The sequence below is a fragment of the Geotrypetes seraphini genome, chromosome 18, assembly GCF_902459505.1.
Source record: "Geotrypetes seraphini chromosome 18, aGeoSer1.1, whole genome shotgun sequence".
NCBI classification, from domain to species: Eukaryota; Metazoa; Chordata; class Amphibia; order Gymnophiona; family Dermophiidae; genus Geotrypetes; species Geotrypetes seraphini.
In genome coordinates, this window is record NC_047101.1 from 15366775 (window position 1) to 15379607 (window position 12833).

The following is a 12833-nucleotide window of genomic DNA, read 5'->3' on the forward strand; positions in this document are numbered from 1 at the left end:
GAACTGGGGTGTCTTGGACCAAATGCCCAGGGGTATGCCAGTAAAAGATTCTTCCAGCAAGTATATTAGAACACTACACTCAAGCTCATTGCACCATTTTAACACACAACTTGTCTCATTAACTCCCAAGTATTTATGTCTTTCCATAACCCAGACAATGACTGCAGCGAGGAGCAAAGAAAAAAAAAAAAAAAGCAGCAAAATATATACAATTTCTAAGAGACCTTTAGAATACCATATGTATTCATATTACCTTACCAACTTCAATAACTAAACAACTCACTAATACTAGCATGCAAACAACAATCCAGTAACAAAATGGGGGGGGGGGGGGCTATCTATTAAGACTGAAGCTGGGAATGAAGTAGGTAACATCCTTTGAGAAGTCAGAAGATTTAAAGTTGACAAAAATTGATGGCCTCATCCCAGCAGGCAATACCATATGGTACAGTTAATTTACTCTCTTAACCTAACTGTACACTATGAGCTTTTAAAATGCACTGGAACCAAAGATTGCTAGCATAAAATATAAAAATGCATACTTGTCTACTTGTCCTGCATTAAGGTTGTTTTCCGCTCTCATTCGAGTCAGTGCAGCCGCAGCTTCATCCAATGCACAGCTGACAGAGGATGTCAGTCTTCTAAGCACCTCAGGATCTGCAAAGGCTTTACCATCAGCCGTGGATAATTTACCAATTCCTTCAATGTGCATTCAATCAGATTAAATATGAAAAAGAAAACACACAAAAGAAGAACTTTAAAACACACATTGGAAAATATTGTCTACATGCTAGAAAATATAAACAAAATAAACATTAAATGGTTAACATCTGAGAAAAGAGAACTGCTGAAAAAATGACAAGTTAAAGCCCTTATTTGCTTTCATATTTTATTTGTGTAGGTCTCATCTAATATGGCCCACTCATACATATATCAGACCACAATTTGTTTTCTCTTTATTACTTTGCCAGTGGAGATAGCACTGGGGTTGTCTTGAATTGTTAATGGAAGATTAGGTTCTTACATCGATAATCATCTCTCCAGTAGAAAAGCACATTAGTCCTGAACCTGTGGGTAATACATCTTCACCTATGAGGGATGCAGAAGGTACCATCTTACATTTTCAACTCTCTCAATTTGTACTAACACAGAGATAACCTCTGAAAGAGAAAAAACAACAAAGAGGGTCACGGGGATACTCCCGGACCACATACCTTCGATCCGCTTTGCATGAAAACACAACTCATTAACTAATGCAACATAGCATTAATAAGGCAGAACGAAAATCACCTGAGTGTAATCAGCACCAACACACTCCTATATCTCAATCCATAGCTTCGAATTGCTTCATCTTGCTTGAGTGTCATTAGACAAGCCTCTGCAGACACACAACTGTCTGTGGCTAAAAACAGGCTACATTGAAAACTGATACGGCAGGACTTCAGGACTCATTTGCTTTTCTACTAGAAAGAAGACTGAAGTAAGATATTCCATTTCAGTGCAAAAGCACATGAGTCCCGAATCTGTGGGATGTATCAAAACACAACCCTCAAGCATAGGGTGGAACAGAAGAGCCCCCGCTGCTGGCACTGCATAGTCCTTTAGTGCTGCTACATCCACTCTATAAAATTAATAAATATATGTAGCTGCTCTACAAATCTCCTCAGGCAAAACCATCCTGGACTCTACCCATGAAGCAGCCATACCTCTGGTGGAATGCGCTTTCGAGGAAATTGGTGGATTTTACCGCCTCTTTTGTAAGCAGAGAAAATAGCCTCCCATATCCCTCTGGCAATTGAGGTCTGAGGCCAGCCTTCCTCTGTGTCCAGAGCCCATTAGGATGAAGAGATAATATGACAACCTAAAATCATTGGTCACCTCCGGGTAACGAAGGAGAGCCCTTCTGACATCTAGCCGTACTAGTATTTTTGTCCTGCTTCTTAACGCCTTTGGTCTGGAATGTCGGCAATCGGACTTCCTGAATCACATGGAAAGCCACCACCCCCTTCAACAGAAAAGAGGGAATTGTAAGCAGACATACGCCCACCTCCATAATTCTGAGGAATGGTTCTCTGCATGACAGATCCTGGAGCTCCAAAATTTCTAGCTGAAAGCAGTAGCTACTAGAAAGACCATCTTTATCACGAGGTCCATCAGCACGGCCTCCTGCAAAGGCTTGAATGGGGTCTTACTCAGGACCCTCAACACGAGGTTAAGGTTCCATGAAGGACAAGCTGGAAGGCACTAGTGGACGCAACTGCACTGTTCCCTTCAAGAACCTGGAAATGTCAGGGTGAGAGTCCAGTGAACCTGTCTCTAAATGAGCTTGAAAACAAGACCAGCCTTCTGAACCTTTACGGAACCGACTGCCAGGCTTTCTAAGCCTTCTTGAAGAAAAGATAGGATCACGACAATCGGAGACCTAACCAGCTCTATCTGTTTCTCCAAACACTAGAGTTGAAATGATTGCCAGGCTTTTGAAGAGTGTAGCCATTACCACTTCTGAGTATCCTTTTTGTACTAGGGCTGCATGCTCAAAAGCCATACCATGAGCCCAAAGTGTTCAATTCTAAGGCGACTGGGCCCAGGTCTAGGACAGTTCACCTCGGCTGCACTACACTGGCGAATGCTTATCTTGTTGAAGCTGCCATTCTATCAGACAAATATCATGGCGAAATGAGGAGCATAATCAAAGAAAGCTTGCCCCCACTGGTGCTTAAGTCCCAATTGGACAAGTGAAAGAGGGGGAAGCATCGCCTCCCTTGCGCCCCCCACCCCCTCGGTGCTTCAGGCCCAATTGCTTCAAGGTTATAAAGAGGAGTGGGGCAATGGCTCCCCTTGCTCTCCATAGGTGATATTAGACAGTATGGGAACAGCATCTATCAGACTCCTCAGCTCTTCAGGTGAGCTGGAAGGGGTTGACTCAGTGCAATGGGGCTGACTCGGGTATCTTTCAGACTCCATGTGAGCCATTCAAGTGCGCTGGGTAGGGGCTGACTCAGCATAATGAAAACAGCCCATTCCCATTGGGTTTTGAGTGACCAGCATCAGGTGGAGAGTAAATCTCAGATCCCGATCTCTTTGCAGCTGAACTAGATCTGCATATCATGAACAACACAGCCAATCCTAGAGCTATGAGGATCATCCCTCGATGCATCCCTAATCTTCAAATGACTCGGCCTATCTTCGGCCAAGGCAGAAACACAAGAGATCCCTAGTAGGCCAAGGGTTTACTAGAGCATCCACACAGTGCTTCCTCACCTGCACCTTCGACTGAAGTATTGTGCAGTTTCATGACTGCAGGCTGATGCCTTCAGGTCAAATGTCGATGCCCCTAGTGCTGAACAATCTTGTTGAACGTTATTTGAGTCAGGAACCACTCTTCCGGGCCAAGCATCTATCGACTGAGAAAGTTAGCTTGAACATTGTTCACTTACTCTACATGCACTGCTGAGAGGGTTAGCAGATGGTTGGTTCTTTGCTCAGCGAACTAACAGCTGGGTCTCCAGTTTTAATGGCACACTCTCAGTGCCCTCTTGCCACTGCTATTTTTTTGTAATTCTTTTGTAATCCGCCTTGAACCGCAAGGCAATGGCGGAATAGAAATCTCTAATGTAATGTAATTACACAAGAAAAAAAGGAAAAACAGTTTAAAGTTTTAAAGGATGACATTTCCCCATACACAGGTCTAGATAAGTCTGACTTTTGCTTTATATTAGCCTCTCAAATGCCCTTTACTTCTGTCTCTTCTTGACCCCCAAATCTCCTTATCTTTCCATTGCCTTCTCTCTCTTTCTGGCATCCCCACCTGGCATCCTTGTTAACTTCCTTTCCCCTTAATTCTCCCCACCCGAGGAGCCTTTCAACTACCCTTGAGGAATCTTGGCCATATACGGTTGCGTCACAAGGCAGCTGAAAGGCTTGTAGGTTGGGGAAAAATAAAAGGAAGTGGAAGACAGAAAGAGAATGGGGACAATAGAAAGATAAGGAGAACTTTGGGGGTCAAGGACAGATAGTGAAGGAATTGGAAATGAAGTAATGAAGCATAAGAAGTAAGGGACTGGTAAAAAGGGAGAGAATAGCTGAAGAATAAAGTATACCTGATATGGGCAATGGAAAGAAAATTAAGAAGAAAGTATATAAAGATTTTTAGAAAATGTAAAGGAAAACCAGGAAAGAAGATCACAGGACAGAAACCATGGAAGGAAAAGCCCTTACAGAAAAGGCAGAATATATTTTTTTTATATAATTTTTGAATTTTTTTGTGTGAATTTAGGCTACAAGAGAGGTTTTACTGTTGATCATGGAGCACAGACAAAATTTGATAGCACAGCACCAAGTTTCAAGTTTAATAAAAATTTGTATACTGCCTATCAGTCTTCTAAGCAGTTTGTACATAATAAAATGACTTACACCAACATGATTGAAAACTGCCTGTCTATATTTTGAACCTATTACCATATTTTTTGCTCCATAAGATGCACTTTATCCTCCCAAAAAGTGGGTGAAAATAAGGGTGCCTCTTATGGAGCGAATACCCCCTCCCCAGCGTCAAGAGCGGCGCAAAACGCACAGCTCCAGTCATCCAAGTGGGAGGAAGGAGCCCTTCGGATTCCCTGAGGAACTGACCAGCAGCCAGCAGAGCCCATGGCGAGGCGCACCCAACCTGATTTCTATCGTTTGTTACCCACGACCCCTCCCCTATCAGCTTCCACTTTGTGTTCATACCAGTGCACAGGCGGCCGTTGGGAAAGGCTTCTGCAGCTGAAGCCGAAGCTGGGCTCACGCTAGCCCTCACGGCTTTTTCGCTCGGCCCGTGAGAAGGAAGAAGAGGTGGTAGTAGAGGGGAGTGCAGTGCTGGGCACGGGCCTAAGTTTGGGCACGATGCCTCTATGAAGAAGTTTAAGCCGAACCAGACTTGGACTTACGACCAGGAAGGCTTCAAGAAACGGGCAGCCTGCCTGTGTTTCAGGAACGAGCTGGAGGATGAGGTGAGCGCAGCCTAAAGAGGGGGCCGGGGCTTTGTGTGCACAGCCGTCATCCAGGAGTGGGGGGGATGGCAAATCTTGTCTGAGACACCGGCTGGGCTAATCCGTTCACTCCCCAGGGGGGCTTTATGAGCTGATAGAAGGGGTTCGCAGCGTCAGCTGTCATTACCCCCTCCTCAAGATTCCTGCCCCATCCCCAGGCTCTCCCCATGGCCCTTGCTTTAGGGTGGGCATCTTTCAAAGGCTATTTTGAGGGAGGGTTTTGAAGCGTGAGTCTGAAAGGAGGGAACAACTGAAACGGATCCCTTTTAGTCTTTGATTTTTACAAAGCATAAAAGGGCAGGACCGCTGGAGGAGCTAAAATAAGGTTCAGGGGGCCCTCTGTCTGTCTATGTGCCTCGGGGTGGGGGCCCTACCTTCCTGCCACTAGGCCTGCCTGCCCTGGCCTACCACTAGACCACCAGAGAAGGGACAGGGTACAGAACCTGGCAGGGAGTGGGGATAAGGTGCAGAGCTTGGCAAGGACTGTGGGTTTGGATGCACAGCCTGGCAGGGAGAATTTGGTTAAGAATTTTTTTCTCTCGTTTCCTACTCTAAATCTAGTGTGCGTCTTATGGTCAGGTGCATCTTATGGAGCAAAAAAAATCCCTGCTTTAAAACAGCAAGCTCGAAGGCAGTTAATCTTAAATTAAGTCTCATTATTTACAAGTCTATTCATATTGTATTTAATTCATTCAATTTATATAACTACCACGTCTTTAGAATACCAGGCAGTTTATGCATTCAAAAAATACAAAATGAGCATAACACAAAATAAAGGTCAGTATCTAGATGAAACAATACTTATTTAAAACCTGGCTTTTCAATGTCTGCAAAAAGATAAGCAGGTTTCCAGGTATCTATGCTCAGAGATAAAAGCTGCCCTGGGAACTGGACCCCACAGAAGAAAATCCCTTATGTAGGAGCTAGCTGAAGTCTAGTAGAAGTTGACGTTATGCTAGCTAGGACAAGCTCAAGACAAGATGGGACCCTGTTAGTCTGGTTTCTCGTTTTCATAAGACTGAATATGAAAGTGACGACAGAATGTGTACATAACCTTTACTACTCTGTGCATACAGTGTTACAGGCTAATCCCTGATCACCGTGTAATTTGCTATGTGTTCTGCACTAGAAAAGGAAGACTGGTGAACAGCTAACAGTACTTTTGGGGGGGCAAATAAAATTTATATTTAAAAGGAGGCTTTACTGTTGTGGTCACCATATCTTAAACAAAGATATAGTGGAATTAGAAAGGTTCAAAGAAGAGTAACAAAGATGATAAAGGGGATGAAACTCCTGTTGTATGAAGAAAAACAAAAGAGGTTAGAGCTCTTCAGTTTGGAAGAGATGGCTGTGGGAAGATATGAGTGAAGTCTGCAAAATCCTGAGTAGTGTAGAATGGGTACAAGTGAATCGATTTTTTACTCCATCAAAAGACATGGGGACATTCAAAGTTACAGGGAAATACTTTTAAAATCAGTAGGAAGAAATATTTTTTCTCTCAGAATAATTAACTACTACCATGTTTCCCCGAAAATAAGACCTATCCTGAAAATAAGCCCTAGCATGATTTTCGGGGTAGGTCTTAATATAAGCCCTAGTTGAGCAGTACTTCCCCCCCACCGACCCTTCTATCTCTCCCTCCCTACACCGACCACGAGACCAACATACCATTACCTTCTTCCAAATGGTAGCATTGCAGCAGCAATCTAAATGCAATTATTCTTGCCTTCTCCCGCTGAGGCATTTCTCTGCTGCATCACTGATGACGTCATCAGCAACGCAGCACAGCAACGCCCCGACGGTAGTCAGCCTAAAGTAGCGAGTTTAGATTGCTGCTGCGACACTGCCATTTGGTATGTCAGTCTCACAGTCGGCATGGGGAAGGAGAGCCGGAAGGGTCGGCTGGGGGGGGGGGGGAGGATAGAAAGATGCTGTGGGTTTGTGACTGGGCATTGTTTCCCCGAGAATAAGACCTAGTGGGTTTTTTGGCCCAAAATTAATATAAAACAATGTCTTATTTTCAGGGAAACACAGTACTACTATTAATTATTTCTAGAGCGCTACCAGATGTACGCAGCATTGTACAGAGTCACAAAGGAGGCAATCCCTTTTCAAAAGAGCTTACAATTAGAGAATGACGCGGGGAAAAATTTATCCTAGTCTCCGCCCCCGTGGACTCTGTCTGATCCCATCCACACAAGTCTTGAATAGCTATTTTATATTGAAATCGTTTTATTAAAGTATAAAAAGTAACAATATGCTGTACAACTTATTTTATACATCACAAATACAGAAAATGGAACAAAACCCATCTCTCCTTACAATATCCCCTCCACTATCCTATAAAACGGAATCCTATATAGAAAATTCATCCTAACAGAATACCTCAGTCGCACACACAGAACACAAATGTCAAATACATAACAGACCAAAAATGATAAACATAAATTAAACCAAAATCCCAAGAAGCCACACCTTCCATATAGTACAACACTAAAAAAATAAAAAGATTCATTTCCTCCTACATTGTGTCCAATATAAAGATCACACATGCCAGGAATAGTGTTAGGCCAAGGAGTGCAAACAGGGCAACTGACCCTGGCTAGAGAAAGCCCTAAGCCTGCTGGAAGCTGAAGATGGCACAGGGCTATTAGGATCCCTTTCCAAATTTCAGCCCTGGGCCCTACCCATGCCTAACATCAGCAGGATAAACATTTCAGTTCTTATATATTCTAATCACAAAATAGAAAATAAAATTATTTTTCTACCTTTTGTTGTCTGGTCATTATTGAATCACGTTGGTCCCAGGCTCTGGTTTCTATTTTGTCTTCTGTTAACTCTCCGTGCTCACCATTCATCTTCCATCTCTGTCCTCCCCTTCCCAGAGGTCTGGCATCTTTCCTTTTTTATAGTCTCCATCCCCACAGTCCAGCATTTCTCTAATGCCCCCCACCACCACCACTGCATTCCTCTCCTCAATGGGATCTGATACGGCAGTACTCTTGCGCTCATCGGGTCACCGGCAGTATGAATGAAGCTTTCCCTCTGCTACTGCTTCAAACCTAAGCGAGGCCAGAAAGCAATAAGAGGGAAAGCTTCCAGCTGTGGCAGGCAGCGTGTTTGCTTCACTCATGCTGCCGGTGGCCCAAAGAATGAAACAGCGGCTGCAGCGATGGATTCCACCATGCCCAGATCCATCATATCTCCTTTTCTCAACTACCCAGCGTATCTCCCTCCTTCCCCACCACTCTAGGGTCTATCTCTCCCCAACTGCCCTCCTATCCAGTATCTCTATCCCACCTGAATACTACCCTCGGGTCCAATTTCTCTCCCTTTCTTTTCCCTCCCTCCATCTCATTGTCCACCATCTCTCTCCCTCTCCTCTGTTTTCAGACCCGTTCTTTCTTTCCTTCCCTTCACCTCCCCCCCACAGTCTTTCCCTTTGGACCCCACTCCTTCCCTCTGTGTACTTAATAGCTACTACACCAGGGAGCCCCCAAAGCCAGCATGCTTCCCCCTTCTCTCTACCATCATCTGACAACCCCTGGTCTCCCTTTAAAAACCTTATTGTGGCATGGGGAGGATTGCTGAGGCGGACCGTGGCAGAGGGAAAGTGCACCAGTGATCCTCCACAAACCACAATTAATTTTTAAAGGGAGACCAGGAGACTAATCAGGCAGTACTGGCTCGCAGATCCAGATGGCCACTGGCACAAACCATGCAGAGAGCGAATCAAACACAGGCTTACGTGGCCTTCCCTCTGCCGGGCTCCTCTTTATGATGCAACTTCCTTTCTTTGCGAAAAAAGAAAGTTGAGTCATAAAGGAGGAGCCCGGCAAGCACTGTCCAGCAGCCCTGTGTAGAGATCAGCTCGCTCTGCAAAGTGTGTGCCAGCTGCAGGGAGGGAAGGATGCCAGCTGGAGCCGCTGGACCCATGAGGGGAGAGCCTTGAGCCGCCGAACCTCACCATGGTGGGACAATGGGGAGCTACGATTAGTGGGGTTCCCCATGGGGACAAACCTTTTACCACTGAGCAGAGCAGTGAAAAGATTTGTCCCCCATGCCAGTGGTGAATAGATATTGATTTTACCCACTCCTGTGGTTTTACTACAGTCACCCATAGTTAGCCATGGGAACCGGTCATCGTGTCATTCTCTACTTACAATCTAAACCAGTGTATCTCAAACTGTGTGCCGAGGCAAACTACTGTGCCTCCTGAGATTCCAAGTGTGCCGCAGCACACTGAGGAAGAGACACCTGCCAGCTGACTTCCCTACGAGGTACAGCACCAGCGCTGCCCGATTTGCCGAAGGCCTGCATGTTTCTCTCTAGCTTCCTCCGACTTCCCCCTGGTCTCCCGGTCTTAGCTTTAAAGCTAATTACAACAGCCTGCAGAGGTAGGTAAAATGATTTTATTTTCAATTTAGTGATTGAAATGTGTCAGTTTTGAGAATTTATATCTGCTGTGTATAATGTGTGTATATGAAAAATGAATGGAAAAATTTGCATTACAATTAGTAAAGGGGATAATATCTGGGGCAGAGTTTGAGTGAGCCTAGGGAGGTCTGTGGTTGGAGTACTCAGTTGATATTTATTAGACTTAGGGGGTACTTAGCTTGAAGTAGTTGAGAAACACTGCTGTAGGCAATCAGCTGGCCCCAGTGCCTCTACTTCTCTACGGCCCCCTTCCCTGCTGGCAACCCCTAATGGTGTCTCAGGGCCCATCTGGAAGGCCTCTGCACACGCGCGGACATTGGCATGATGATGTCATGCATATGTGTGATTTCATCACAGCAACGTCTGTGCACTTCTGGGTGCCTCAAGCCGTGGCCACTACCTTTAGTATGCCCTGGCTTGAGAAAGTTTGACAGACATTGATCTAAATAGACAAAACAAACAGGATGCCAGGGTAGGGATACAGTTAGGGGGGATAGTTAATCTGCTGGCAAGGGTGGTGTGCAGTGGGAAGTAGAGTTATAGATTTAAGGTTATATAAAAAATGAGTTTTCAGTCTGCTTTTAAACAAGGGAAGGGGCATGTCACACAAACTCTGGTAGTTTATCCCAGGCTCTGGAACATGCTCCCAGAGAATGTGGTAACTGTGGTTAACATAGCAAGGTTTAAATAAAGTTGGGACAAGTTCCTGGAGGAAAAGTCCACAATATGCTATTGAGACAGACATGGTGAAGCCACTGCTTGCCTTGGAATGTTGCGACCATTTGGGTTTCAGCCAGATACTTGTGACCTAGATTGGCCACTGTGTAAACAGGATACTATAGATAGGCCACTGGTCTGAACCAGTATGGCAATTCTTATGTATTAGGTCTCTGTCTTTTCATAAGAACATAATAAGAAATACAGCTGCACAAGGAGTATTACTTTAGGAAAGAATCTGATTTATATGCAACTTATCTGAAACTGCCAATAGGCCAACACTGTCACATACTCATATGCAGTGCTGAAAAACTGCAAATAAAATAGTAAACACTGTCAAACAACTTTTGTGTCTTGCACTACAAGTCCACATAGTGAAGAAGGAAAGTTTTCAGGTAGGACTGTTCAAAATTCAAGCCTTGCAAAGTTGAGTATCTGGAGATACTTATAGCTTTTCTTCACTTTGCAGAAACATTCTTGTACACTTCTCTGCACTCTTCTGAATCCTTTATAATAAAACCCTAAGCACACATATGCACTTAGGGTTTTGTGATCCCTACCACCGTGCTGTGTCCGTCCGTGCCAAATTCAATTTCCTGCACATAGGGAGGCTTGCGGCGCGATGTAGGGAGAGGGAGAAGACAAAAACCCACCAGCACCAGAGATGCAAGAAATGGGGAAGAGATGGCAAATCGCTCCAGGCGCGAAGACACCGCTTCATGCAGTTGCGCTGCCGCTCCGGGGACATGGCTTCATCACTCCTCTGGCACTGGAACCAAAGCTGGAGGAATAAGGGAAGCTGCAAGAAGCCTGGGATCCACGGGCAACCAGCTAACCCATAACCCAGCAGGTTATTCCTGAGTCCCGCTCGCCAGTAGGTTACTCCCGATCACTTGGTGCTGCTGCTGCTTCTGAGCCCCGATGGACTACCGCGTCCTGATCACCGACCGCCCAGAGCTATATGATTGTTTTATTATCGCCACTGCTCCTGTCCTCGCTCTCCCCCCTACTGCCAGTGCCCGACTGCCCAGAGGTCTGAGCTGCAGAAGTTTGCCTCTGAGTAGCAATGATGTCACTGAAGCTCGCAGCTCTCACGCTGGCCGGCCATAACCCAGAGAAAGAAATGTGACGTCCCTATCTGCCCCTTTCCTTCAGAGCTCTGGATTTAACCGTTTACTGCTGGACAGGGGGATCAGGTAAGAGGTGCTGCTGGACAGGGGGGAGGTAAAAGGAAGGGAGAAGAGCTGCTGCTGGACAGGGGGGGCAGGAGGCTGCTGGACAGGGAGGAGGTAAAAGGAAGGGAGAAGGGCTGCTGCTGGACAGGGGGATCAGGGAAGGGATGCTGCTGGACAGGGGAGGAGATAAAAGGAAGGGAGACGGGCTGCTGCTGGACAGGGAGATCAGGTAAGAGGTGCTGCTGGACAGGGGGGAGGTTAAAGGAAGTGAGACGGCCTACTACCGGACAGGGGAATCAGGGAAGAGGTGCTGCTGGACAGGGGGGAGGTTAAAGGGAGACTGTCTACTACCGGACAGGGGGAGCAGGGAAGAGGTGCTGCTGGACATGGGGGAGGTTAAAGGAAGGGAAACTGCCTACTACTGGACAGGGGGAGCAGGAAAGAGGTGCTGGACAGGGGGAAGGTTAAACGAAGGGAGACGGCCTACTACCGGACAGGAGGAGCAGGGAAGAGGCGCTGCTGGACAGGAGGGAGGTTAAACGAAGGGAGAAGGGCTGCTGCTGGACAGGGGGAGCAGTGAAGGGGTGGTGGTGGACAGCCGAGGAAAGAAAGGGACAGCTCCTGATTGGATAAGACCCGACCGTGCAGGAAGAGGCGGTTGGAGCGAACCGCGAGTGATTTCCTGCACTCGCGGCGTACCGGCTGCTCTCCTGCTACCCTCTTCAGGCTTCCCCATGAAAAACCGTATTTGCGGTTTTTTGAGATTCGGAGGTTCCTGGAAAGGAACCCCCACGAATCTCGGGGGAGCACTGTAATAACTTTATAGATATAGTCTTAGTTTCTACCGCCTTCATTGGGAGGCCATTCCACATTCCACCATCTTTTTTGTAAAGATTTCTTTGCATTACTCCCGAGTCTACCCCCTTTCATCTTATGTCAGAGTTTCCTTGCCATTAAGGGAGGCCCACCTACTGTGCTGTTATGCTGTCCTCTAAAGTATACTTAAAAAGCTCAATATGTATGTTCATATATGCCAGAGGTCTTCATTAAGTTGTAAGTCGGGGCCACATCGGATCAAATCTGCTGAAGGACAGCTGAAGTTTATCTTACCACTCAGGTCCCGAAAAGCGACTAACTGGTCCTGTTGACATCATCCCCATTTATTTATTTTATTTAAGATACTATCCGCCTAAAGCATAGAGGCTTACAATAATACATAATCACATAAAACAAGCAACATTAAAAACTGATAAAAATATCATTCACATCACACATAAAACAGCAACACAGTATTACAAAAAAAACAAACAAAAAAAATCTCCTCAATTCATAATTCTATTCAGTAGAATGCCTGAATGAAAAAATAAGTTTTCAACAATTTTCTGATCAGAACATTGGCACAAAATCTTAAGTTCCCATCTCTCTTGAATGTCCCTCTTAACAAGGCTTATGCCACCAGCCTCTCTTCCTTCCC

The 12833-nt window shown here is 45.6% G+C and overlaps 1 protein-coding gene across 1 annotated transcript in view; it reads right to left on the minus strand.

Annotated features, from left to right (window-relative positions):
• LOC117351828 (ankyrin repeat and KH domain-containing protein 1-like) overlaps positions 1-12833 on the minus strand; it is a 167376-nt gene that overhangs the window by 144625 nt on the left and 9918 nt on the right. Inside the window, 1 exon segment of the mRNA XM_033927673.1 lies at positions 543-699. Coding sequence (XP_033783564.1) covers positions 543-699 — 157 coding nt within the window.